The sequence below is a fragment of the Ammospiza nelsoni genome, chromosome 20 (assembly GCF_027579445.1).
Source record: "Ammospiza nelsoni isolate bAmmNel1 chromosome 20, bAmmNel1.pri, whole genome shotgun sequence".
NCBI classification, from domain to species: domain Eukaryota; kingdom Metazoa; phylum Chordata; class Aves; order Passeriformes; family Passerellidae; genus Ammospiza; species Ammospiza nelsoni.
In genome coordinates this window covers 2,387,778-2,415,732 of record NC_080652.1, presented here as the reverse complement: position 1 = coordinate 2,415,732, position 27,955 = coordinate 2,387,778, and the positions used below count along the sequence as shown (strand labels likewise).

General features: G+C 51.7%; 3 protein-coding genes across 5 annotated transcripts in view; 1 reads left to right on the top strand and 2 right to left on the bottom strand.

Annotated features, from left to right (window-relative positions):
* Positions 1 to 2,783: 2,783 nt before the first annotated feature.
* On the top strand, positions 2,784 to 4,906 carry TUBB4B (tubulin beta 4B class IVb). Its single transcript, XM_059486145.1, has 4 exons — positions 2,784 to 2,908; positions 2,995 to 3,103; positions 3,180 to 3,290; positions 3,698 to 4,906. Exons 1-4 carry the CDS (start codon positions 2,852 to 2,854, stop codon positions 4,756 to 4,758), a joined length of 1,338 nt encoding a protein of 445 aa, XP_059342128.1. The 5' UTR covers positions 2,784 to 2,851; the 3' UTR covers positions 4,759 to 4,906.
* CIMIP2A (ciliary microtubule inner protein 2A) lies at positions 4,896 to 20,875 on the bottom strand. The gene is made up of 8 exons (XM_059486666.1): positions 20,820 to 20,875; positions 17,034 to 17,203; positions 12,741 to 12,839; positions 12,490 to 12,587; positions 10,652 to 10,754; positions 9,167 to 9,261; positions 6,624 to 6,741; positions 4,896 to 4,984 (listed from the first exon to the last, which is right to left on the bottom strand). The coding sequence occupies exons 1-8, from the start codon at positions 20,873 to 20,875 to the stop codon at positions 4,896 to 4,898; spliced, it is 828 nt and encodes a 275-aa protein (XP_059342649.1).
* A 3,318-nt stretch (positions 20,876 to 24,193) lies between these two features.
* The window catches only part of LOC132082312 (discoidin domain-containing receptor 2-like), a 64,313-nt gene continuing 60,551 nt past the window's right edge, over positions 24,194 to 27,955 (bottom strand). For 2 of the 3 annotated variants that reach the window (XM_059486535.1, XM_059486536.1), the window contains exons 16-17: positions 27,545 to 27,694; positions 24,194 to 26,261 (exon numbers count right to left, since the gene is read on the bottom strand). In XM_059486535.1, the coding sequence (XP_059342518.1) occupies positions 26,121 to 26,261; positions 27,545 to 27,694 (291 nt within the window). In that variant the 3' untranslated portion in view covers positions 24,194 to 26,120. Of the gene's footprint in view, positions 26,262 to 26,591; positions 26,630 to 27,544; positions 27,695 to 27,955 lie in introns of all 3 variants that reach the window. The other variant, XM_059486537.1, reaches the window with a different exon arrangement.

Genomic DNA, 27,955 nt, shown 5'->3' with positions numbered 1-27,955 from the left:
GTGGCAACAATTGCTCACTGCACACATTACAGAGCAGCTTCCCAAACATGAAAGGCAGTGCAGGCAGGACTGGAGGCTGTGGGAAGCACAAAGGCTCGGGATTGCTCACACAGTGAGGACATGGATGGCACTAATGCACAGGCCTTTGCTTTCTGGCCCTGACTGAAAAAACCCCAAAGCTGTGCCTGCATTAAATACAGCAGCATTAAATACAGCTCGGGATTGCTCACACAGTGAGGACATGGATGGCACTAATGCACAGGCCTTTGCTTTCTGGCCCTGACTGAAAAAACCCCCAAAGCTGTGCCTGCATTAAATACAGCAGCACTTGTGGCAGAACACCTCCCCCAAGCCCTGCAGAGGCTCCCCCACTCCATCTCAGGGCAGGTTTTCCAGGGTTTCCCGAGCACACGTGCCTCTGAACGCTGTGCTGAGCACACCTGAAGAGAATTGATGCTGAATGTGCCTCCCCAGACAGCACCACACAGGCAGCACGCTCCACATTCCCTGGTTTAATCAAAAAGAAGCCTGGATTCTTTTTGTACATTACTCTGAAGAGAGGCATCACATCCTGCAGGAAAAGCTGTCTTGACAGATTAGCACAGCCTTGTGTGAAATCTTGAGCAAGTCTTGTACAGATTCATCCTGGCTGCCTTTAGTACCTAAATGATGCTGCAGTTTTTGGAATTGGTCACCTCAGACATCATCACAGACAACAGAAAGGTGATGAGGACTGCTCTGAGCTAGAGTGAGCTGAGCCATCCCTTTCCACTGATTCCAGTGTGAACACTATTTAATCAATGCCTGTAGTTAGCAGGATAAATCTGGACCCTAATGGCTCTGCATTACTCAGCTGTCTCAAAGGCTGCTGCATGAACCTCCTGCATTCTGGCTGTGGATGTGAGGGATGAGCTGTGTGTGTCTCACAGACACCTCAGAGGCAGACACAGGCCTGTCCCAGGACCCTCTCAGACACTCCTGATGCCCTGGGGGCTGCTCCAAGTGTTCCTGGACTCCCCCCAGCACCTGTGCAGGAATATGTTGTTTATATGCCAGAAATATCAACCATCATAATCTTTGTATTAAGCCGACTACCAGAGGCCATTCAGCCTCCAGCCAAAGCCTTCACGGGGCTTCTATATCCTGCCACCTCCTCCTCACCTGACCCAGGCACAGGATTGGATTATTGTTATCCAGGCACAGATTCCAGGATGTGTTCGAGCTGTTTGTGTGTCACACAGAGCTGGCCTGTGTCAGCAGAATCGAGGTCATGGCTGCGTTTGCCTCAGCCCACCCCACAGCAAGGCAGCAGGACCAGACTCCCTGCCTTGGCAGCTCCATTAGGAGCCTCTTTCAACTTTTTGTTCCAGTATGAAACAAGAAGAGATGCTGGGACTTGTAGACCAAGCCGGCATCACAATGAATATATACAACCATAAAAAGATTCTGCTGAAACAATAATCAAATATGCTTAATAAAACTGTGACCAATGGATGCACACGTCTGGGCAAGAATGTGCTCACAAAGCTGGGAGGTAGAATAAGGGACAAGGAAAGGCGAAGGTGGTATTTATCCAGCACGGGGTGTCTGGCTGCCTCATGACAGAGCTGCAGCACCCACACACAGCCCAGGATGGAGGTGCCCATGTGGGGAAGCCTTGATAAGTAAGCAATGTCCACCTCAGATCCCCTCACAGGCAGCAGGCCCTCTCTGGGGCCTTCCCCCCAGAGCATAGGGGCCTCTACAGAGCTGCCACTGCAGGGCTCAGAGCAGCCCTAAGCCCTCACAGCCCCTAGAATCCCCAAACCTCCACATTCCCCTCACAGCTGCCAGGACCCCCCTCTGCCCTCACAGCTCTCTCACTGCTCCCCAGGCTCCCACAGCCCCTCAAGCCCTCACAATTCCCTCACAGCCCTTACAGAGCCCCCAAGCCCTCACAGATCCTCGGGCCCCACAGTCTTCTCACAACTGCCAGACCCCCTGAGCCTTTAGGGTCTCCCGAGCCCTCACAGGAGCCAGGCTGAGCCCTCAGAGCCCCTCTCAGCCTCACGCTGCCCTCACACCGTCCGCCCCAGCCCCTTCCCGCCACCCGCGCGCGCTGTCACCATGACAACGCCCGCGCGCGGCCCCGCCACCCTTGGGCCGGGGCCGCGCGCCAGAAAGTGCTGGAATGTCGCTGCAGCCCGCGCGTGCGCACGCGGGGTCCTTCCCCCACCCGCGCTGCGGCGGCGGCTGGAGCGGGACGGGGGGACGGACGGGGAAGGAAGGAGGGAGACCTGGCTGGAGGGGCGGGGGTGAAGCGCTAGGGACCCGCGGGGAACCCGCCCTGTCCCGCAGTGAGGAGGAGCCGCGCCTCCGCTGCGCAAAGCGCGCACTCGGCTCCGTGAATGGGCGGCTGCGGCGGCCACCGCCCAGAGCTCGCTGCGGAGTCACTGCGACGGTTACCAGGGCACTTCGTTCTCCGCCAATCAAACGGCGTTAGCTCATCCCCCACGGGCGGCAGCCAATCGGCTTCGACATCAATCATTCAATTGAGCCAATCAGAAACGCCGTGAGCGAGCTGAGGCGGGCACTCGCGGCTCCCGGTTGCCTAACTGTAAAGCCAACAGACAGGTGGGCGGGGCGAATAGGAGCCGTCGGTTTGAGTGACAGCGGCGCAGCCAATTAGATTCTCTCATTTGTAGAGCCTCGCTATAGGCATCCAATCGTTGTTGCGAGTGCCCGCCTGGGCGGGGAGAAGAAGGCTGCGCGCGCATTCCGCTGCTATATAAGGGCTGGCGGTTGCCTCACGCAGCCAGAGTCGGTTGGGGAAAATCTGGGGTTGTGGTGAACGCTCGGAGCTGCCGCCATCATGAGAGAGATTGTGCACCTGCAGGCCGGGCAATGCGGAAACCAGATCGGAGCCAAGGTCCGGGCGGGGAAGGAGGGCGCGGGGGCGGGAGGGGAGCGTGCCCGGTCCGGCGTGGCCGCCGCTGACGCGCTTCTCTTCGGCAGTTCTGGGAGGTGATCAGCGACGAACATGGTATCGACCCCACCGGCACCTACCACGGGGACAGCGACCTGCAGCTGGAGCGCATCAATGTCTACTACAATGAGGCCACAGGTAGGGCCCGGACGCGCCCCACCGTGCTCCCCCCGGCCCCCCCGGCGCGGCAGTCATGGCTCTCCCTGTGTTGCAGGCGGCAAGTACGTGCCCCGCGCCGTGCTGGTGGACCTGGAGCCCGGTACCATGGACTCGGTGCGCTCCGGGCCTTTCGGGCAGATATTCAGGCCAGACAACTTCGTGTTCGGTGAGTGCGCGGGGGCGGGAGGAACGGCGGGTGGGGCGGGCAGGGCACTGCGGGGCTGCCCCGCCGCACATGCTCTGAGGGACCGGCCCGGACGGGGCTAATCCTGGCGTGGAATACCGGGATTGCGGCTGGGAGCAGCTTCCAGGTGGCACCAGAGGTCATTGCTTTTCGGTTTTTCGTTACCGCCTCCGTGCGTGCCACCGGGAGAAATGGAGTGGCTGCTGTATCATTGATAATTAATGTTTGCTTGTGTCTGGCGAGCCACTGCAGAGGTGCCTGTGTGAAACCACAGCCCTGCGCTCGATAAGATGAAAGCTTTCATCGAGCCTGATGCTCTTAGGCTTTGCTTGCAAGCAATAAGCAGGAAGCAGTGACCGTAATCTAATACGAAAATGGCTCTTTTCCAGGTCAGAGCGGAGCAGGAAACAACTGGGCAAAGGGCCATTATACGGAAGGTGCTGAATTAGTCGATTCGGTGTTAGATGTTGTAAGGAAGGAGGCAGAAAGCTGTGATTGTCTCCAGGGCTTTCAGCTTACTCACTCTCTGGGTGGTGGCACAGGCTCTGGCATGGGTACCCTTCTCATCAGCAAAATCCGTGAGGAGTACCCAGACCGAATTATGAATACTTTCAGTGTGGTGCCCTCCCCTAAAGTGTCAGATACTGTAGTAGAGCCCTACAACGCCACGCTGTCGGTGCACCAGCTGGTGGAGAACACGGATGAGACGTACTGTATCGATAACGAGGCGCTGTACGACATTTGCTTCAGAACACTGAAGTTAACGACCCCCACCTACGGTGATCTGAACCACCTCGTGTCAGCCACCATGAGCGGTGTCACCACCTGCCTGCGGTTCCCGGGCCAGCTCAACGCTGACCTGCGGAAGCTGGCAGTGAACATGGTTCCCTTCCCACGTCTGCACTTTTTCATGCCCGGTTTTGCCCCGCTCACCAGCCGTGGCAGCCAGCAGTACCGGGCTCTAACCGTGCCAGAGCTCACCCAGCAGATGTTCGATGCCAAGAACATGATGGCGGCGTGTGACCCTCGTCACGGCCGCTATCTGACGGTGGCCGCTGTCTTTAGGGGCCGCATGTCCATGAAAGAGGTGGATGAGCAGATGCTGAACGTTCAGAACAAAAATAGCAGCTATTTTGTTGAATGGATCCCTAATAACGTTAAGACAGCAGTCTGTGACATTCCACCTCGCGGCCTCAAAATGTCTGCCACCTTCATTGGCAACAGCACGGCCATCCAGGAGCTGTTCAAACGCATTTCTGAGCAGTTCACTGCGATGTTCCGCAGAAAGGCTTTCCTGCACTGGTACACGGGCGAGGGCATGGACGAGATGGAGTTCACAGAGGCTGAGAGCAACATGAACGACCTGGTGTCTGAGTACCAGCAGTACCAGGACGCCACAGCTGAGGAGGAGGGAGAGTTCGAGGAGGAGGCTGAGGAGGAGGCAGAGTAAAGCTATGCAGTTGAACACCTGTAAATTTTGTTTAAAGTTGTATGAACTCTCTCATTCAAAAAGTTCTGTTTGTGTTGTGTTATTATTGCTGTTTCCGAGTCACTCCCAATGCTGTACAGGCACCATTAAAGCAGTTTTCACAGTGCAAGTCCCCGTCTCCTCTGTTCCCAGCGGTACGACTCCCGCGTGCCGTCCCCATAGGTGAGCCCACAGATGTCCTGCAGATCTGGAACACAAAATCAATAAAACATGGGGCTTAGCACTAGCACTGTCACCCTGTCCATGTCCCCCCCCCTTCTGTCCCTGCCCTCAGCCAGGTGCCTCTGCTGTGTCACTGCCATGGTGTCAGTCTGGTGTGGGGACTAAAGATGTTCCCTGGTGTTCTCTTACATTCAGGTACTGCTGGAGGGGGGCACATTTAGCAGGGAGGGTGGGATTAACTCAGGCTGTGTCTAAATTTAGGTACCTGCCTGTGGCCTGGTGCAGCTGGGCCTGGCAGGAGCTGAGCAGGGGTCACAGGAGCTTTGAGCTGCCTGGGCACAAAATGGTGCCACAGAGCTGCACCCAGCACTGGGTGTTTGGTGTTCCTGCAGCAGCTGAGCTGCTCCACTGCAGCTCCTCAGCACTGCAACCCCAGCAGGCAGCCCTGGCCTGGCCCAAGGGTGCTGGGTGCACTGTCACAAGTGACACCAAAGCTGTCCTGTGCGCACAGCCCTGCTGCAGTGATTTCAGAAACCACAGCTGAGGTTTGGATAATGAGGTGTTTGTGCAGCCTCTGCTGTTTGGGTGAGCTGAACACCTGACAGGTGTTCGGGACTGATATGTCTCATGAAAACCCTGTACTAACAGCAGGTTTTTATAATTAATGGAATCAATGTTTGGTGCTGCTTCAAGTGACAAAGCTGTCACCAAGGAGCTGGACAGGAGGGAGGGAAAAGGCTCCTTCCCTGCTGAAAAAATTCTGTTCAGTGTTCTAAATTATAACTGCTTTTGTTTGAAGGTTTTCTGCCTTAATTAATTTTCTCCACCCAGAGCCGGACTGGTTGGAGCAGTTAAAACTGTGCTGACTGGTGGCTCCAGAGCAGGGAAGTGAGAATGTCTGCAGAGCAGGGCCCAGTGTCACACCTGCACTCAACATTCTCCTCTCTGGGCTCAGCCTCCCCAGCAGCCACAGCCCAGCCCTGCCTGCAGAGTTGTTTTCCCACTGCTTTCAATCCTGCCACATTTCATATCTTCTCCCATTTTCCCCTCTGCACTGCAGCAAGGATGAGCAGTGAGTCCATTTCTTCCCAGCTGAACATGATTTCCCACCCACATTATTGAGCTGTGACCAAACACAGCAAAGCATTAATTGCTGATTTGTTGAGATTTTTTAACCTGGTACATTAATGCTTCCAGGTGCATGGACACACCTTCCCCTTACACACAAAATTCCTCCAGAGCTCTCCTTTCAGGCAGCCCAGGACAGAGCTCAGGCAGGGACCTGTCCTGATGGCAAAAACCATTTCCCTCCACTTTCTGTGCTTTCTCGACCCCTTCACACCATCTACTTTTTCCTTTTTATCAGACTTCAAGTTTTTAGAGCAAACCCCTTTCCTGGCACGTGACAGGTGGGATGTCACTGAGCCTGGGTGGGGAATGGTGGCTGGAAATGTGAAGCCTGGGAGAGGCTGGCAGTGGGAATGCTGGGCTCTCCTGCAGCCAGGGCATGGCAGAGTCCCCAGCAGCTCAGCACAGACCAGAAAAAACCCACATGGAACACCTCAGTGATTGTTCACTGCTATGAAACTCCAGCCAGTAACAGCACCACTTAACCCAGTAATTAGCATTAGTGACTTTTATTTTCACTCAGCTGATGAACTTACGTGGTACAAAGCCCATGTAGTTGGGGATGAGTCCAGCGCGGGTGTAAATTTTGGTGTCTGGCCAGTGTGTCAGAGGGAATCTCCTACCCAACGTGTAAGGTGGATTTCTCTCCAAAAGCTGGAAAACAAAACAAAAAAGAGCCCACAACAGCATGGAATGGTTTATTTTAAAACACACTATTTTTACCAAAGTCATGTGCTTTGACTCTGCATTATATAAAATATTTAAGCCAACATAAAGCAATTCTCCTTCCAGTCCTGCTTTTTTTCTAATTAAGAGCTACATTGCATTGTCCCTTTTTGCACTCCATAAATTTTTCTCCTGGCAGGTGTTGGCAGCAGTCCCTGCCAGCTCGTCCCCCATGGCCACAGCATGGCCCAGGTGCTGTCCTTGGGATCCTGATCCTGATTTATTCCCTTGGGGATCATCCCCAAGTTCCAAAGCTCCTGCTCTGCTGTCCCTGGTGTTCCTGTGCTGTGGCTGTGTTTGGGCTTCACCCCCTTTGTGTTTCCATGAGTCCCACCAACAGGAACAGCCTAGGGAGCATTAACTGAAGGAAGAGTGCAAATCATCTCCTGCCCTCTGAGGCTGGCCAGCAGGATGGGTGTCACAGCTGGGTGTCACAGAAGCCCTAAAGGTGGCCCTGGAGCTGTGTTTGGGGTGTGGAGCAGGGATGTGGGTCACGGACCCAGCACACCGAGCCCTTTGTGCTGGGATGGAGCCCAGGCTGCGGCTCCTCGGGGGTTTCTGCCGTGCCCGCTGCAGGCAGTGAGCAGCGATCCATGGCACATCTGTAACCGAGGACAACGAAGATTTAGGGCAGCAGATTAGTGGCTTGAAGTCAGAAGCCATCTTAGCTGGAATTGTGGTGTGATTCTCCTCCCTTCAGCGCGTCTGCCGAGCCCCGCAGCCCGGAGCGCTGCATCCCGCACGGACGGACGGATGGACAGACGGACCCTCCCCGGCTGATCCAGGGCACGGCAGGCGTGTCCGAGGGCAGCGGGGCAGGAAGGGTGGCACGCAGCACACTCAGGGATAAATGCCCGGGTTTTGTTCCGTTTGCTCCATTTCAATTCCTATTCACGGCAGCAGGGAAGCAGACAGCAGCAGCGCAGGGAATGCAGCTCATGCAGAGCTCGGCGCTGCTCTCCCCGCTCAGTTCTGCCCGGATGATTCCTCCGAGCTGGGAACCCTCAGCCCGGGATGCTTTTCCTACATCAGCCCCCTGTGCTCAGGGATGGAGGGGATGGAGGCACGGCCGTGGGGCCCGGGGAGCAGCAGGGACTTGGGGGGCTCAGCCTGGGGTTAATGCGCTGATCAGCTGGACCTGAGAGGCTGCTGAATCCTGGGAATGACACTGCACCCCAGGAATCACACTGCATCCCAGGGATCACACTGCATCCCAGGGATCCCTCTGCACCCCGGGAATGACACTGTACCCCCAGGATCACACTGCACCCCAGAGATCCCGCTGCATCCCATAGGTCTCACTGCACCCCGGGAATCCCTCTGCACCCCAGGGGTATCACTGCATCCAAGGATCTCACTGCACCCCGGGAATTACACTGCACCACGGGGATCTCTCTGCACCCCAGGAATCTCACTGTATCCCAGGGATCCCTCTGCACCTCAGGGATCCCTCTGCATCCCAGGGATCACACCGCATCCTGGGAATGACACTGCACCCCGGGAATCCTGCTGCACCCCAGAGATCCCTCTGCACCCCGGGAATCTGCATCCCGGGGATCTCACTGCACCCCAGGAATCACACTGCGCCCCGGGCATCCCCCTGCACCCCAGGGATCTCTGTGCATCCTGGGAATCACACTGCATCCCAGAGATCACGCTGCACCCCAGGATCTCACTGCATCCAAGGATCCTGCTGCACCCCGGGAATCACATTGCACCCCAGAGATCCCGCTGCATCCCAGGTTCTCTCTGCATCCCAGGATGTCACGCCATGCTGGGGGCAGGGAGGGCTGTGCAGCTCTGAATGCAAACTCAGCTGCTGCAGGAGGGATCTCCCTTTCCGTGCCGAGGATTGTGTGTCACCGTGTGGGAGCTCTTACGGCAAGGGGACAACAGCTTTTCAGGAGGGATATTTCTGCATCCTTCCCAAAAGGAGGAGGAAGAAGGTCAAGATCCCTTTAAGACAAATTGTGTTAGGAAAGGAGAAAGCCTTACAACCAAATAAATGACATATCACAGGAAGTCACCAGCACTGCCAACCAGACAGAGGAGAGGTATTTTCTATAAAGGAAGTGCACACAGTTGCATCCTGTATTTCTGCACCCAGAGCAACGTTTTTAACAGCTACTCTTGACCCAGCCCTCACTACATTTCCTTAATCCTTTTATGAACTCATTTACCATTCCTTAATGTCCCAAGGAAACAAGTTACAGAATTTAATTGCTGGTGTTTTTTTTCAATGTTAACTAACAGCATTTGATTTTGCTTGTGCTTGTACCCCAGTTCTAATCCTGCTCCGGAAAATTCAGCACCAGCATTATGCACATCCTCATTCCAATAATCCATAATTTACCTGGCGACGGTCAAATTCCTGCATGGCTTTCTTCACACCCAGCAGGTAGGTCATGCCAACGTTGTCCAGGGAGCAGGGGATGTAGCCAGTGTACCCTTTGGGAGGAGGCAAAAGAGAACATTTTCTGCTTGAGAACATACAGAGCTCATTTAAAGATCAAGCACTCTGAGAGTAGAGGAGCCTGGGATGAATATAAAACCTTAAAGTATAGGAAGGAAAAATGAACCTGTTGAAACTGTAAAATTAACTCTCACATGTGAGGTATCTTCTCTGAAAGAGATTTTTTGCCTTATGATTCCCAAGGAGAACACAATGACCTGAACTCATTTTTGTTAGTCTGCACATGGTATGGAAGAAGAATTTCATTTTCTTAGTCCTTTTTTTTTTTTTTTTAACATCTACAGCTCTTCCATGTTTTCTCCCAGTTTAATACACACTCAGGGGCTAACAATGGCATGTCCAACCTTTTTTCCTCATCTCCTCTGCCCATCCAACAAATTCCCACAAGAGAAACTTTATAAAGTCTAAAACTACACAAAACCTAGCGAGGTAGAACCTGAAAGCAGCCCAAACTCCCTCTTTCCAAAGGAATGCTTTGGAGAGGGAAATTTGCCTTCTGCACCCTAAAGGCTGGACAGTGTCTCATTTTAACTGGGATATTGTGATCCCTGTAGTGCAGAGTGAAGGATGCCACCTGCTGCAGTGGGATCTGTGAAGGGGATCAGCCCATCACCATCTTATCCCTCCTGCTGCACAGGAATGTTCTCCCGGAGCAGGGGGGAAGATGTAGAACACCCTTTGTGGGACACATTTTACACCTTTGTGGTGGTGCCATGCTCCCCTGTGTGTGGATTTGGTGGTTCAGGAAAACATCTCATTTCTAGGAGATGGAAACCACCCCAGCAGGGTGGGGCAGAGCCCAAGGACAGCTCTCCTCACCACCTGCAGGGAAATGAGTTGGTTCCTGAATCCCTTCCACTGCCCATGGGCAAAGGGTGACAGCATCCCAAGGGGTGACAGTATCCCAAGGGGTGACAGCATCCTAAAGGGTGACAGAGCATCCCAAAGGGTGACAGCATCCCCAGGGTGACAGCATCCCAAGGGGTGACAGCTTCCACAGGGTGACAGCAACCCAAAGGGTGACCACATCTACAGAGTGACAACATCCCAAGGAGTGACAGCATCCCAAAGGGTGACAGCATCCACAGGGATGACAGAATCCCAAAGGGTGACAACATCCCAAAGGGTGACAGCATCCCCAGGGTGACAGAGTATCCTAAAGGGTGACAGCATCCACAGGGTGACAGCATCCCAAAGGTGACACCATCCCAAAGGAACACCCTTGCAGGGAGAGCAGCAGGGATATTTTTATATTTTCCATCCCAAACAAGCTGGAGCCACTGGGCAATGCCACTGAGGTTTCCCCTGGGCAGAAGGGTCACACCATGTCCTCAGAGAGCTGCAGGTGCCCTGGCTGTGCTTTACCTAAGGTGGCTTTCTGTCGGATGGCATTGGGCACTGGCAGCACTGGCAAGGTGTAATCTGCTGCTGCAACCCCTCCTGGCAGTGCCACACCTCCGGTTTCCAGCTGCTCAAAACAAAGAGAGAAATCAAATCAAACACCAGTAAAACCTGCTTCTGCCCTCGGCTGCACTGCTGAAATCACTGCCAGGGCTGGGAATGGCAGCTCCCATTTCCAGTTCTTCCCAGCTTCACCCCAAGAGCCTCCCCAGCCATTTCTGGGAAAGCCAAATTACGAGAGGAGCAAGTAGCAGACCTAGAAGGGGTTTGCAAAATCCAGGGGGAGCTTTGGCAGTGAGCTCCTGGGTAAATCTGTTTCTGAGGGCAAGGAGCAGGAATGCCCCTTCTTGGGATTTACATCCAAGCCAGCTTTTGACTCCATACGTCAAACCTCTAATCTCTGCCTTCAGAGGATTTGCAGAAATCCTGGGATTTCTGCAAGAACGTGACAGAGGCTGCCACTGGCTCCAGAGACAAGAAATGGTTTATTAAAAAATAATAAATAAAATAAAAATTAAACCAAACCAAACCAACAAACAAACAGACCCCAAAACAAACAAACAAAAAACCCCACCAAAACAGAAAAACCCTCCAATCAAACAAAAAGAGCAGCATGAAACTTGTTGGTCTGGAGGGATATTTGGCTGTGCTGTGCTCAACAGCCCCCAGTTCAACAGGCAAACCCCGGTACTGGTGTTCAAAGGAGAGGCAATGATGGTGGGAAATTCAGGTGAGGGCAGGAACCCAACCAAAGGTGCTGGGACTGCTCTGGTTGGAGGAGGAGGAGGAGGAGGAGGAGGAGGGCAGCATCCAAGGACACCCTAAGGAAGCACAAGCCTGGCTGCCCAACACAGCATAACACAAGTTTAGGGACTGAGATTAAAACCAAACCCACCCAAAGGAGAAATTAAGCCTTTTTGATTGGGAAGTGTAATTAATGATCAAAACTATTTCCTGAAGATGGAGTAGATTGGCTGCTGCTGGAAATATTTGTGTGTCTGATCTTTTCCTACACAAACTCCTAACTTTTTGTGCCCTTGCCATTTGCTGGATTAACCCCTTTTCTGACTCAGAGATGTAGCAACTGAGTGGCATTTTAAAAACTTTTATTCTATTTTCAGTCTCATGTGAAGGGTGAGACAACACAGATGTTATAATTCACACCATCACAATCAGAAGCTTTAAAGCATTCACAGCATAGTGTAAAAAGCTAATTAAAGCTAATATTATTAAAGCTTATAAGCCAAAAAAAACACTCATAGTGTATTGTAATTAAGGAATAGTTAGCTTCTAATTGTAATAGCATAAATCAGAAGCTTTAAAGCATTTACAGCATAGTGTGGCTAAAGCTAATAAGCCAAAAAACACTTATAGTGTTTATGTACATTTATATCTACTTTAGTTAAATATTTTAATACACATATACACCTATATGTATTGTAATTAACAAATAGTTAGCTTCTAATTGTAACAGCATCAATTATAACAACCCTATTATCTCACCCTTCACATGAGACTGCAAATGGAATAAAAGCTTTTGAGAGACCTCTGAGTTACCCCATCTCTGGGTCAGAAAAGGGCATAATGTGGGTCAGAAAAGAGCATTTTGTGGGTCAGAATAGGGCTTAATCTGGGTCAGAAAAGGGCATAATGTGGGTCAGAAAAGGGCTTAATCTGGGTCAGAAAAAAGCATTCTGTGGGTCAGAAAAGGGTATAATGTGGGTCAGAAAAGGGCATGATCCAACAGGCACTCCCAGCCATGTGAAATCCCCTCCTCACCCCTCACCCCCAGCCCCACTCACCGTTTTTGTCCCTTCACATTGGCACTGGCAGGGCCCTGTCCCTTTGCCCAGCAGCCGTGCCAGGGGTGCCATGGCCAGCTCCCTGTTCAGCTGCTCGACTGCAGGGTGTGGGGCCAGCCCTGGGGGCTGCCAGCCCTGCTGGGCACCCGGGGGGCTCTGCCAGCCCTGCTGGGCACCGGGCACGGCCGGGGGGCTCTGCCAGCCCTGCTGGGCACCGGGCACGGCCGGGGGGCACGGCCCAGCCTGGGCACCCATGGGGGGCTGCACCGGCTCCTCCAGCACTGTGGGCACGGGCTGAGGCCCCAGGGGGATCTCGGGAGGGCTCGTGATGGTCTGGTAGGTGACATAACCTGAGGGACAGACACTGAGTTAGAGGATGAGGCATTCCCGTTATCCCCGTGCCATGGGGAGGAGCTTGGAGGTAGAACCAGAACAGATCAACTTGGAAGAGACCACAAGGATCCACTCCATGCACATCCCAGAATAGCTACACACTATGAACTCCATTTAAATTAAATGTAAATAACTAAAACCAAATCAACTTGGAAGAGACCACAGGGATCCACTCCATGCACATCCCAGAATAGCTACGCACTAGGAACTCCATTTAAATTAAATGTAAATTACTAAAAACCAAAGGGAAGCTGCAATACATAAAGAATGTACTGCAGGAAACAATGAGATATGGAATTTCTGCTTCATACAGGCTTCCATATTATTCCTACAAGGGTTTTGGATGCATCATTATTCCTTGTAGCCATCTTGGTTCTCCAATTTCCAAATCCTGGGAGCAGTACACTTATGCCTGCTGAGTTCTTTTTTCACAAGTTTTGTTTCCATTTTTCCTCTGATCCTCATCAGCCCCATCAATAATCCAGCCTGCACAGAAATCCAGCACAAATCCCAGTTAAATAACATTTATTCCAGCTGTCACTGAAACAGTAAAATATCACCAGCCAAGCTAAAAGGGGGAAAAAGCCTCAATCCTTAACTCCACGTGGCTGTGTCAGCCCACCCCAAACAGAGCCCCCTCCAAGGAATTCTTGCTCTGGCACTGTTGCTGCTCATCGAGGAAAGGATCTGCTCTAACACTGGCTGGAAAAACATTATCTCACATCCAAATATCCCCACTGTGAACCAGGGACAGAGCCCAGTCATTTGAGATTCTGCAGGAACAGCTGAGCTGGGCAGCTTTTCTCTGATTTCCCCTTAAAAATCCCCCTGACGTGGCTCCCCAGCCCCGTGTGACCTCCCTGGCTCAGGCACTTTCTCTGTACCAGCAGTGAAACTCATTTTCCCCTCCTCTGTATCTCCAGAGGAGAATCCTCCACCCCACAGCCTTCTTGGAAAACTGTTCCTGTGTCAGCCTGGTTTTTTCAAAACAAACCAAATTCCTTCCATTTTTGTGCTCACAGACCATCTTTTCCCAGATCATTACAGCCTTCCTGAGAGCTCCCCTTGGGAGCACATCTGCATCCCAGGGCTGAGCCTGGGGAGGGAATGAGGAGCTCCCTTCCAGCAGAGGCTCCATCTGCAGACAGCCCATTCCTCTGCAGGGCTGGAATACTCTTAGAGGTTTTGTCCAAGCTGAATGATTCCATGATTTCTGAAAATCTACAGAAATCAGCAAAATCTGCCCTTTTCTGCATGAGTATAAATTTCTGGTGGGCATTTAGGTGTGTAATCTGCCCACAATTATATAATAATGTGTGTATGTATGTATGTATGTGTATATTTTTATATATTTATACATATTTATATTTATGTACACATATATACATTATATATATATACATATATACACATTCTATATATACACACATTATATATTATTATATGTGTAAGATATAATAGATATAATATATATAACATATATTTATATATAAATATATATTATATATATAGAAATAATATATATAATATATATTCTGTATACAACTTTATTTTTATATAAGTATATTGTTATATATATAAACCATTGTTATATATATAAACCAATATATATATACATTTTATATTATTATTATATATGTTATATATACATATATACATGTTATATAATATATATAAATATATAGAAATAATATATATTCTGTATACAACTTTGGAAAACATATATAATATGCTCTATGCAACTGAATTATCAAGTATCCAGGCTGGCACCAAAATAAGGAAATATCCTTGATTAAAATGATTTTTCAATCTAATGTGCAAATTTTAAACCAGGTTTATTTTTTACTTCATTATTAAGAAGAATGTTGAATCTACTCTCTTTCTCCCTCAAACCAAAGGAGAAGGAAACTTAAGACTGTTCTGTACTTGAGAAATCCATGTGAGCTCCTTTTTATCCCCCTGGGGTTTGCAAACTGATTGATTCTGAAAGGCTGCACAGTGAAGCACGAAACGAAAAGCCAGGAGAGCACAGTGCTTCTGATTTGAGGAAATATCCACATTTTCAGCTCAGGTTCCAGTTGCAGCATGGATGATGGATAATTCAGCTCATCCCTGGCTGATCTCATGGAATCACAGAATGTCCTGAGCTGGAGGGACCCACAGGGATCACCTGGAGCTCTGGCAGCCTCGGGGCCGTGCCCATTCCCTGGGCAGCCTGGGCAGTGCCAGCACCCTCTGGGGGCAGAGCCTTGCCCTGAGCTCCAGCCTGAGGTGACACAGTTCCAGCCCATTCCCTGGTCACCAGAAGGAAGAGATCCCCAACAGCAGAGCCTGATTGTACTTCCAGCAAGGAAACAAATGGGATTCAACTGATAGAAACTATCAAAGTATTGGTGCCCATCAGTGAGGCTTTATCAAAGCCAGGCCTTGAGAAAAAATCTTGAGACCGAGTTTTCTAAAGGAGCCACAGGCCCCACACTGCCATGAGCTCTTTGATCACCATCCCATAAAACAATCCCACAAAACACCCAGGAGGACACCAGGAGCACCTGGCAGGGTTGGAGGGATTGCTCAGGCCCAGCTGGGCAGCAGGGCTGGGGTGACCTTGTCAGCACAGCCAGGGCTGGTTCTTCAGGACCTCCCTGAGGAGCAGCAAACACGAGCACCAGCACTGGCAACCAGGAGGGAACCAAAATAATGAGAGAGCAACTGGGTCAACTGGTTAGTTGGGTCTGTCCAAGCTGTGTTTTAGACCAAGGAAATGCAAATCCAGACCTCCAGGAATGAGGCCTGTAAACACCAGCTGTGCAGTGCAGGCCTGATCCTGGAGAGCAGGGCCAGAGCAACAGAGAGGCCCCAAGAAGCTGCACGACACAAATTCCCAGTGAGAAATGAGAGAGGAACACTTGGATGTGGCCATCCGTAGGGAAATAAAGACCCAGATCCCACAGGGGCACCTTATCCCTGTGTTCAGCATGCAGGAAACTCATTCCCACTGTCCAGGCCATCCAAACAGCCATGGGATGTGGCAAATATGTCCCCAAAGGATGGCACATGTGTCCCCAAAGGGTGGCACATCCCCAGGGCAGACCTGAGTGCCTGCCTGGGGCTGCTCAGAGGGACACAGCACCCTGCACAAAGGGCTGGGACTTGGAAGGAAATTCCTGCAAATTCCCAGTGCTGGGAATCCACATGAGCCTGTCTGTGCTTGATGGAGGAGGTGGGGCCTGTTAGCAAAGTGGAAAGGGAAAAGAGGGGAAAGAGGGGGAAAAAAGAGGGGAAAGAGGGGGGGAAAAGGGAAAAGAGGGGGGGAAAAGGGAAAAGAGGGGGGGAAAGGGAAAAGAGGGGGGGAAAAGGGAAAAGAGGGGGGGAAAAGGGAAAAGAGGGGGGGAAAAGGGAAAAGAGGGGGGGAAAAGGGAAAAGAGGGGGGGAAAAGGGAAAAGAGGGGGGGAAAAGGGAAAAGAGGAGGGAAAAAGAGGGAAATTAGGAGGGAAAAAAAGAAAAGAGGAAAAAGAGGGAAAAGAGGGGGAAAAAAGAGAGAAAAGAAGAGGAAAAAAAGGAGGGAAAAAATAGGGAAAAGAGGGAAAGGGAAAACACAGGAGGCTTCTGCTGAGCTGAGGAGGAGCAGCAAGAGGCAGAATCAAGGCCAAGCTGTCAGAGCTGGAGCAGAGTGAGCTGTGCACCAGGCACGTGAGACAGAAAAGAATCTGATTTAGGAGACCAGACCTTCCCCAGAAAGATGGATTTCAGCCTGTGGAATTGTGCTGGGTTTGACTGGGATAGAGGTAATTTTCTTTATAGAATATAAAGGCCATGGTTTGGATTTGTGAGCAGGCAGCTGTATGGGGTTTGGTTGCCAGCCAGGGTTAAACCACAGCAGGAATTCTGGAAGAATTAGGGAGTGAATTAATGATATGCCATAAAATCACTTATCTTCATTGAACTGAAGATAACCTGGGAACTGAAACTCTCCACAACACCAGAATCCCCATCCTCATGAGCTGAGGCCAAGAGCTGCAGCACCTCACTCTGCTCCTCCCCAGCTGTCAGAACTGTGATTCCTCAAGGAAAAAATCCCATTTCATCCAAGGACAGAGCCCACCGTTGGTAATTAATTAATTAGTGCTCATTAGCAGGGCCCATTTTCTCACCTGGGTGGTCAATGTGGTAATGGTACTGGAGGAGGTTTTCCTTGGAGTCCAGTGGTGCCAGCAGGGAGCGAGGGCTCTTCCTGACACTGGGATCTGTCAGCAGCTCGTGGGTGGTCCTGCCATAGGTGTCCCCAAAGGTGAAGGTGAACTGGGGAACATAGCCCCCATAGCTGGGGAGGAAACCAGAAAGGAGCCATGAGCATGATGGCAGTGGGGGATGTGCACTGGTGGGGTTAATTGTGGAATCCCAGACTGGTTTGGGTTGGAAGGGACCTTAAATCCCATCCAGTGCCACCCCTGCCATGGCAGGGACACCTCCCACTGTCCCAGGTGCTCCCAGCCCTGTCCAGCTGCTGCCAGGAGCTGCCCAGGCCCCTCGGGCTGTTTGCTCAGGGACACAAAGGGAGGGTCTGGCTCACACAGGGGAGGGGGGGTTTGGATGCCCCTGGTGAGGACTGAGCAAGGTGACAGATCACCTGGATGATGGAAACCCCACAAAGAGAAATCAATGCAGAACATGCACAGAGAGTGAGAAGATGCCATAAAATGAAATCAGGGGGTGCTGGGGTAATGGAGGATCTGAGCAGGCCCAGGGTGTTCAGAGAATGCCAGACTGGTCTGGGCTGGGAGGGACCTTAAAGCCCATCCAGTGCCACCCCTGCCATGGCAGGGACACCTCCCACTGTCCCAGGTGCTCCCAGCCCTGCCCAGCCTGGCCTTGGGCACTGCCAGGGATCCAGGGGCAGCCACAGCTGCTCTGGGCACCCTGTGCCAGGGCCTGCCCACCCTCACAGGGAACAATTCCCAATTCCCAATATCCCATCCAGCCCTGCCCTCTGGCAGTGCAGATCTGCTGCAGGGTCTGTGCCCAGGGCAGGCCCTGTGCAGAGCCCAGGGGAGGGAGGATGGGATGAGCACAGGGGGAGAACTGAGAGCCCAGGTGTGGTGACAGGAGCCAGCAGGGAGTGTCTGTGTTTCACATGCATGTTCTCCTCTGGCAGCACACATTGCTCATCAGCTCTCAGGCATGTACAGGCACAGGTCCCTGGTTCATGCAGAAACATGGGTGAGGTCAGGGAGCAGCACCTGTGGATGTGGATGGGAACACTCCCAGCCCAGCCTGGGCTTTGGCAGCACCAACATCCACAGTCCCCCAGTTAAAACACCATTTCCAGTTCAACGTGCCCCAGTTTAAACTTAGCAGGGTCTCTCTGCTCTGACACACTGTGAGTTACTGAGAAAATCCCATTGTCTGTTGTTCAGTATTGAAACTCAGAAATAAGGATAATTCCTCTCTTGCACCCTCCTCTCTCTGCTCACAGCAAGGAGGGGGCCCAGGCTGATGAGCCCACCCAGGCACAGGGGGCACAGGGAAGGTTGTCAGTCCCAGGAACAAACACAGCTCAGTTTTTGGGATCTCTCCAGTGCCCAATCCCTGGGCTGGGCACTGTCACTTGTGGCCAAGGGCAGGGCAGGTGCTGGAGCTCTGAGCCACCATCAGACACTCGAGCTGCTCCAGTCTCACATTTCCTAATGCTGATGCTATTCCAGCACTGAAGGAAGGAAGAGCAGCCAGTTGCAATGGACAGAAATGTTCCATCAATGAGCCCAGCGTGGATCCGGGGCTAAAGCCAGATGATGCATGAGGATCATAAGATGATGAGTAAGTCCTTTCCCTTCCAAATAGTTTAAACAGCAGCCAGCAGAGCTGTGCATTTACTCTGGGCAGGTTTACCCACTCTGCATGCAGGATTCCTCCTGGTGCCTCATCCCCAGGGGTTCTCAGTGATAAACTGAGCAAGGGCACAAATGACACAGCCCAAATAATTACAGGATGGCTGGAGGGATTTTGATCCTGGACAAAATAATGGCTGGGCTGAGAAAGGGCTCTGCTCCCCTGCAATTAAACAGAGATCACCTGAGCCAGGGGGGATCTGCCATGAGGGAGGCACAGGTGAAATTTGGGGCAGGATCAGCCTCAGCAGGGCTGGTTGTGCCCCGTGCTGGGGCTGATGGAGGATCCCCTTTTGGGGAGCCCTGTTGGGGCTCAGGCTGTGAGCAGTGAAGCCTCTCTGGCCCGAGGCTGAGCCCTCTCACCCCCCTTGCTCAGCCCTATCTCCTCCATCACCACTCCCAAACCTGCTCTGCCTCCCTGCCAAGCACAGCCCTGGCCCTGGGCCATCCTCTCTTGTCTCCAAACCCTCCCAGCTCTGCAGAGCCAGGCTGTGCCCAGGATCCATGGACTGAGCCCTTCCCTGCCCACCCAGACCCTCCCAAGCCATCCCACTCACTGGGTTTAGGCTCCCAGTCCCTGGAGCACTGTGGTGGCTTTTCCAAATCCCTGCTGTGGCTTCCCAGTCCCTGGAGCTCTGTGGTGCCTTTCCAGACTCCTGCTGTGACCATTGCCTGGCTCTGGGGCTCTTTGGGGTGTTTGTAGCTTTGCTGGCACAGGGGGTGCAGCACATGGGACACCTGGGGACATCTGGACACAAACCCTGCTCCTGTGACAGCCCAGTGCAGGTTCTGCTGGGGATGCCCTCCAGGCAGCTCCTCCTCATCCTCAGCACCCAAAGCAGATGCAAAGCAGCATCCTCAGCACCCAGGGGTGCTGAGCACAGCACAGCACCAACACGAACAGCAGCAGGTTTGCCTCCTCCTCCTCCTCCTTTTCCTTCTCCTCCTCCAGCTCCAGAGAGGAGCAGCCCCAGCTGCTGTGTCCATCCCAGGGCTTGGAGCTGCTCCTGAGGGAGCTGCAGGCAGGCAGGGCTGAGCAAAGAAAGGAATTGGGGATTTTGGGGCTGCCATTCCAGCCACAGCTCCCTCCTTGCTGTCCCTGGTCTGTCCCCAGCACAGCTCTGATGGCACACAGGGAATGTCACATCAGATGGGCACAGCAATGCAAAAATGAGTAAAAAACCCCCCAGGCTCAGAGCTTATGTAAGTGGGAAGGTGGAGAGATCAGAAATGGAAAATCCTGCCTGTCACTGCAAGGGGAAGGGCTGGCTGGGTCACCAGGAGCAGCAGCCCCAAGGAAAGAGCTCCATCCTCTCCTTGTGCCCAGGCTCTGCCTCCCCAGCCCTGCCTGGCATTCCCTGTGCCAGGGCTCCCCTCAGCCTGGGCTAATCCCAGGGATTCACCTGCTTTTCCCCTGGGGCCACCCTCTTTGCACATTCGAGCCCAGGTCTCACCAAGGACCCCCACACAAAGTCCTAATTCACAGCAAATCCCAAATTCCTCCCATTCACATCTTACCTTCTCCCCCTGCCTCATTTCCAGGCTTTCTTCCTTCCAAGCCTTTAGAGGAGAGTGTCCCAAAGAGCTTTGGGAAGAAATCCAATTTATGGAGGAGGTGACAAAAGTTCCCAGTGTCTGCCCCAGCAGCAGGACAGGGCTCCAGCTCTAGCCCAGTGACCAGAGGGTGTCACATCTCTACACCCCCTTAGTCAAAGGAGACTTCCAAAAATCCATGCAGATTTTAAGACAGTTTGGAAGCCAAGCCCTGCACAGGAGCTCTGCTGGCATTTGGCAGCTTAAAAGAAATGGGGAAAAAGAACCATGTTGGCTTTGCTGTCCATGTGCCATGTATCTGGACATGTACATATGTGTCTGCAGTTCTACCCCTGTGTAAGGTGCTGTTTTCCCCGAATCTCTGTCTCCTTCAGAAAATGGATACATAGAATATGGAATAGTGTCTTAAAAAAACCCCAAAACATCCTGAGCCATAAACACTCCCTGACCCCAAGCAGAGCCTTGTGCATTGGAAATGGATGTTTTGGATGGACTCACCCAGGGATATGGTAGGGGTTTTCAGGGAAGATGCTCTTTCCCCCGGAGCCTGCCATGATGATGTTAAAGCCCGTGCTGGGCGGGGGGGAAGGAGACACAGCTCAATGCAATCACCAGGGGAGCTCTGTGATGTCAGCCCCAACAGGTTCCACCTGCAGCACAAACCCCTCAGCTCCTCCTGGACACAGCTCTGTCCTTCCCCACCTTGTTTTGGAGGAGCACAGGAGTTCTACAGTGTTTGTCAGGATTCCTGAGGGCCCCAGCCCTGGACCCAGGGCTCCCTGGGAGTGGCCCCAGCACAAACACAGGTCTATGTTCACACTCACAGGGCCATGTTCACACTCACAGGGTCATGTTCACAGACAAGGGTCCATGTTCACACACAGGTCCCTGTTCACACTCACAGCTCCATGGTCACACTCACAGCTCCCTGTTCACACACAGCTCCCTGTTCACACACAGCTCCATGGTCACAAACAGGATCCATGTTCACACACACAGCTCCCTGTTCACACTCACAGCTCCATGGTCACACTCACAGCTCCACCATCACACTCACAGATCCATATTCACACTTACAGCTCCATGTTCACAAACACAACTCCCTGTTCACACACACAGCTCCATGGTCACACTCACAGCTCCATGGTCACACACACAGTTCCACACTCACACTCACAACTCCCTGTTCACACTCACAGTTCCACGCTCACACTCACAGCTCCCTGTTCACACCCCCCCCAGGGCCTGGCTGTCTCTCCCCTGTCCAGGCCATCAGGGACACCCGTGCAGGGGCTCAGGGCTCCCTGGGCTGCAGTGGAGGCTCAGTCCCCCCTCCTGTGCCTGCTCCCCTCTGCCCTGGCTGTTTGGGGATTCCCTGTTGGATCCTGCAGGGTGAAGGTTGTTCCCAGTCCCAGCACCTCGTGGCCCTGGTGCCTTGCTGGGTCTCTCCCTGCCCAGCTGGAGGCAGGTCCAGAACAGGGGATCCTGTTTGCTGAACAGCCCAGGGGTGGTTTGGGCTGAAAGGGACCATAACAATCACCTTGTTCCACCCCTGCCATGGCAGGGACACCTCCCACTGTCCCAGGTGCTCCCAGCCCTGCCCAGCCTGGCCTTGGGCACTGCCAGGGATCCAGGGGCAGCCACAGCTGCTCTGGGCACCCTGTGCCAGGGCCTGCCCACCCTCACAGGGAACAATTCCTATTTCCCTATATCCCATCCTTCCCTGTCCTCCTCCATCTTGAGGCCATTCCCCCTTGTCCTGTCCCTCCATGCTCTCACACACACCCTGTACATTGAGTTGATCAGCTCCCAGATCTTTGGGAAGAAAACATGGAATATTTTCCATCTGATCATAGGACTGGTCACTGATGCAGTTTAAGCTTCTTGCATATGCGATGTTTGAATTATAAATTCAGTATTTATGAGTGTGCTTGGCTTTTAGACATCTCACTGAGCTGAGTGTTCCTCAGCCCTTCAAAAAGTATGTAGTAACTTCTGAAGTTGAACATTATTAACCTCTTTCTCCCTAAATTCCCTAGCTGACTGGAATTGCAATTGGAGCTGCAGTTGCACTGTTGCTTATAGCAGTTGTTGTGTTTGTGGTGTACAGAAGAGTGAGACAGTCTAGTAAGTACTTGATAACCATGTAAGTTTTAAACTCAATTTTTTCATCAATCTTGAGTCTTTTAGTAATTTTCTGTGGTAGTTGTTTGCTGCAGAGGTGTGGTTCTTGCAGGACAGCAGCTTTAAAGGATGGAGAACTTGTGTGGGTTCCCTGTCCCAGGTGTGAGCCCAGAGCTGTCACAGGCAGCACCTGCAGGTTTTATTTCTCTGGGCTGTGAGCAGTTGTGAATTCTGCAGAGGAATTCAACCCTGCTGTGATTTCAGTGTCACAGATGGAGAAATAATTGAATCAGAGGTTTCCTTGAGGAGATTCAAGCTGCCCAAGCCTTCAGTGTGTTTAGGGAGCCCTTTATCTGCTCTGGGGCTGAGGTGGCGCCTCAGGGCAGCCCTGCCTGGGCCTGGCCTGGCCAGGGCCGGGCAATGAGGGATCCCAGGGTGGTTAAATCCCAAACCCTGCCCACAGGAGCTGTTCTGGAGGCAGCAAAGTGCCCAGGCTGTGCTCAGGTGTTCTCCCAGCTGTGCAGGGGGTTTCTGATGTGCTGCTTCTGTTGCAGAACAACTCCAGCCCCACGTGCCTCAGTACAGGTTCCGCAAGAGGGACAAAGTGATGTTCTACGGGAGGAAGATCATGAGGAAGGTGAGGGCACCTGCTGAAATCCAGTGTAAAGCTGAGAGGTGTAAAGTTTGCAGCATTTGACTGGCTGAGCCTGGCCCAGGGCTTCAGCCTGTAAATGTCACTGGGATGTTGTGGCTGTTCCAGCTCTCCTGCAGCACTGACTGCATTGCTGGTGCAGCAGCAGCAGCTTCTCTTTCTGGCCACACCTTTCCTCTTTGAAAAATATTTGCAGTCAGTGAAGGCAGTAATAAATCAATTAATATCTAACTTCTGTATGGAATTGATTAAATACCCCATAATCCCAGACTGGTTTGAGTTGAAAAGGACCTTTAAGATCATCCCAGATTGCTCCAAGCCCCGTCCAACCTGGCCCTGGGGACACTTCCACAGAATCTCTGGGTCACCTGTTGAATATTTGAGGGTTGTTCTTACCTGTTAAGGTGCCTAATTTCCCTCAAACTTAGGTCTGAGAAGATCAAAATGCTGCTTTGGCTCCTGCCCTTGGTGCCTAAACTGAGAGATCTGGTATTTTCAGCCTAAAATGTATTTGACTTTGCCCAAATACCCGAGCTCTGAGCAGGGGCAGCCCTGCCCAGCAATGCCAGGGCTGCAGGGTGGGTGGCTCTGCCAGGGGCACAGTGACAGACCAAGAGGCTTTCAAAGGCACAGGATATAAGGGAAGGGCCCACCAGGCACAAGGAAAAAGTTCTTCCTGGGCACAGAACAGCTCTGGGACAGGGTGAGGGATGGCATTTCCAACACTGGAAATTTTTAAAGCCCAGAGCACCCCAAGGGAACTTTGAAATCAGCTCAGCTTTAAGTGCTCAGGCTGGTAAGGGACCTTTAAAGGCTCCTCTCAGCTTAAAGCATCAGATTTTAACACTGGGATGAAGAAACTGTTTATTGAAATGCAGGTCCCACCAGCACAAGGGGATTTGGGCCAGCACCTTTCCAGCATTTCCAGAAACTCCCTCCCAAACTCTTCATTTAATGGTCTGTGGCTGCTCCCTCCAACCCCAGGGGTCACATTCTCCCCAAAGAGCCACTGAACCCCACCACAGAGTCAGCTCTCAGGGCACACACCTGGGTACAAAAAAAAGAAGTGGGAATTCACTTTTGTCAAGGTTATCATTAGAATTTATTGATATGAGACAAACTTTGTATGTCACCATGTCAATGGAGGAACAGCATGTCCAGATGTCACAGAGCCCATGCAGGGACTGTCCCTGCCTTGGGAGCACAGGAGACCACACACACCCAGCTGGGTGGCACTGGGGACATTCCTGGGGCAGGAAATGCTCCAGAAATCCCTTGGATATCTTGGTATTTTGGCAGAGTGCAGCACCCAGCAGGGAAGGGCAGCTCACCCCAAGAAAACCTAATAAAAAAAAACCTAATTAGGGGTGAGCTTGCAGGAATCCCTGCAGGGAGATGAAGCTCTTGGGCCCTCTGGCTCCTCAGCTGGGTGGGGGCACATCCACCCTGGGCTGGAGCCTTGCCAAGGGGCAGCACAGCCATGCCATGCTCCAGCCTGGCATCTCCCCATTCAGAAGCCCATCTGCCCATCAGGGTTTTTCTTTTAGCACAACCATCCCTGTGTTGTAACCACTCAGACATTCCCCTCTCACAGCACAGCCAGCCTGTCATCCATGCTTGTGGCTATGATGAAAATTATCTTTAGAATCTTTACTGGAAATACATTTTATGCTGGATTCTACTTAAAAAAAAAAAAAAAGGCAAGTGCTGAGCTTTCATCTTCTCCCAGCTTATGAAATATTTGGTTTGGTCCTAAGTTTCTTGCTAAATGATTAGAGAGGGAATAGCAGAGTATTCCCCAGGCACCTGGTAAATCCACAATGGATTTATTGTAGAAACACACTAAACTCTCTAACTCGCTCCAAATGGGTTTCAGAGCCCAGAATGAGCTGTTTGTGACAGGACACACAAAAAGCAACCCCAAGTTCAACGAGTGACTGAGGAAAAGGACAGGGGAGGTGACAGGGCAGTGACAGCCTGGCCACGGCCCCACCTGCTGCACACCTGGCTCCAGCACACACAGGTGGGAGCTGGGGGCTCCTCCTGGCCCTCCTGGGAGCTGTGACAAGGGACAGAGAGGGCTCTGCTCTCAGCCATCCACCCCCAGCCCATGTCAGTTCCCTCTCACACGTAACAGCATTGATCTAGAGATCTCATATTGATGGGTAATTATACAGGATTAATTGCACATCAGTCCATTGTGGCTACAAGTTCATTAGGTTAATAACTCTACATAGTGACAGTAGTACAGTATCAGCTACTTCTCAATACAAACTCCCTACCCTAACCTTAATTTGTAGGTCAGAGGAAGACCTTCTAACACAGTGACCTCCCAATAACCTTTAACATTCATTTTAAAATCATTTTTTCTAGAAAACAAAACAAAACAAAAAATCCAGTGTGGGGAAAACGCACATATATAACCAAAGCAGTGCTTAACAACCACAGGAAAACAGAACATCATCTTGGACTCTTGTTTCAGCATCTTCTGTGGACCCTGGAGTGTCGCTCCCAAAGGGATCCTCAATGCTCCGTCAGTTCCCAAGTCCATTAAACCATTTCCCAGCTCCAGATATTTCTGGCCTCTCACCATTGTCTGTAGCAAGAGCACACAGAAACACTTGCTCATGTGCACAAGACTTCCATCAGATTCCATGGAAGAGCTCTGGAAGGCTGCAGCCTTTCCTTCCAGAAGCCTGTTCTCGAGTGGCAGCACTCTCACCTTCTCTTCCAGCCAGGAGAGAGCTCCAAGTCCCTCCAAGTTCTACTCATTCCTTCTGCCCAAAGCTCTGTGGGTATCCAATAAAACCCCTCTCACAGTATTCCCAGGAAATGATTCAGAAGAGGAGATGATTTTTCAAACCAAATGAGATCCTCTGGTCCTGTGTCTCAGACCATGGCCAAGAGAATGAGCAGCTGCCATGGACGTCCCAACTGCAGCAGCCAGGGAGGGGAGCCTGACTGACAGGGACAGGCAAAGAGACCCCAAAGTCACTCTGTGCTGAGCTTGCCTCTTCCTGGAGTCAAATGTTTGATTCCATTTGCTCTAGCAGGAACTGGTGGATCGTGTCAAAAGTGGGACGATCTTTGATGTCCCTGCTCCAACATTTCAGCATCAGGTCAAACACAGGGTTAGGGCACAGAGGAGTCTGGGACAGATAGATCTGAAAAGAAGAGTCACAGTGTTTCAGGGGGTTCTCACAAAAGAACTGAACCTTTATCAAGTAACACCAAAGGACAGTTTCATTCCAGGCTTACAAGACACAGCCACCATGCAGAGTTTGGAATCCCTCCAGCTCCAGACTGGAGTCTGGACAGAGCCTCTCAAACAGCACCACGGACACTCTGCCAACTTGTCTGATGAGCTGCTCACAAAACAGGCCTTTGTCCCCCAGGAAACATGAATGCTTCTGAGGCATTTGTCCTCCAAGAGACAGCAAAACACAAACCAAAACCAAATTTACCACAATAAAATCCAAGCACTTGCAACTCACCGTAGCCAGCCCATGAGGCTTTCTAAGCATCGTGACAGCTTGGTAGCAGAGACAGAAAAAACACCTTTTAGAGCTTATCTACAGCACAGCTTGGCAGAACCATTTTATTTCTCCCTCTCATTTTTTAGGCTCTTGGCTAATCATTAGTATTTGGGAGATGGTGAGTAAATCCCATATCATTTTTTCCCTTAATTCTCTGGTGCTAAAGGTGAATTTTGGGGAGATCTGTTCTCCACAGCTTTGTGTACTAAGGAGATGGAATGTCCTGCACCACCACTGGTACCTACTGAGGGCAGCAGCAGTGGGGACAAAATGACACAAAAGCCCTTCAGCAGCTGGAGATGGCCAAAGGCTTCTTGGCTTCTTGGAGATACTTCAAGGAGAATCCAATCTTTGGGAACCACCAACTGCTCCTCCCCACCACAAATCCCTCCTGCTCCCTCATCTTGCAGAGGCAATGCTGGTGGGACAGTGCTGGCAGAGGAAAGGAGCAACAGGACTGTGTGGGAGAGCCTGGAAAAGCTGAAGGCAGGGCAGGGTGAGGTGGTTTAGAACAGGAAATAAACAGGACAGGGACAAGGGATTCTTCCAGTGGGAAGAGAGGAAAACTGGTGCAGTGAGCCCAGAAAAGGGAGAGGAGAGGGAAGATAAGTGAGAAGCTGAGTAGGACACAGGTGAGAAACTGAGTAGGACACAGGTGAGAAGCTGAGTGGAACAAGGACAGAGGTGAGAAGCTGAACAAAACACAGGGCACAGGTGAGAAGAAGCAGAGACTGCTGCAGCTGAGGTGAGGGCAGCAGGGAGGAACATCCAGCAGGAAGGGAGAGGCTGAGGGAGGGAGGGAGGGAGGGAGGGAGGGAGGGAAGGAAGGAAGGAAGGAAGGAAGGAAGGAAGGAAGGAAGGAAGGAAGGAAGGGCTGTTTGTTTGTGCTGTTTGTGCTGTTTGTTGCTCACCTGCCTGCCCTGGCTGCGGAAGAACTCGCCCGTGTTCTCGATGACCTGCTCGTCTGTCAGCAGGCTGTAGGGCTGCTCCTTGCACAGCACAAACATCTCCCACAGGGTCACCCCGAAGGCCCACACGTCACTGGCTGTGGTGAACTTGCCCTGGGGACAGAATCACAGAAAAATGAGGTTAGAAGAGACCTCTAAGATCATCAAGTCCAGCCTGTGCCCTAACACCTCAACTAGACTATAGCACCAAGTGCCATGTCCAGGCTTTTTTTAAACACATGCAGGGATGGTGATTTGGTGATTCTAGCACCTCTCTGGGAAGAGCATTCCAGTGCTTTATTATTCTTTCAGTGAAAAATTTCTTCCTAATATCCAACCTGTACCTTCACTGACATAGCTGGAGACTGTGTCCTC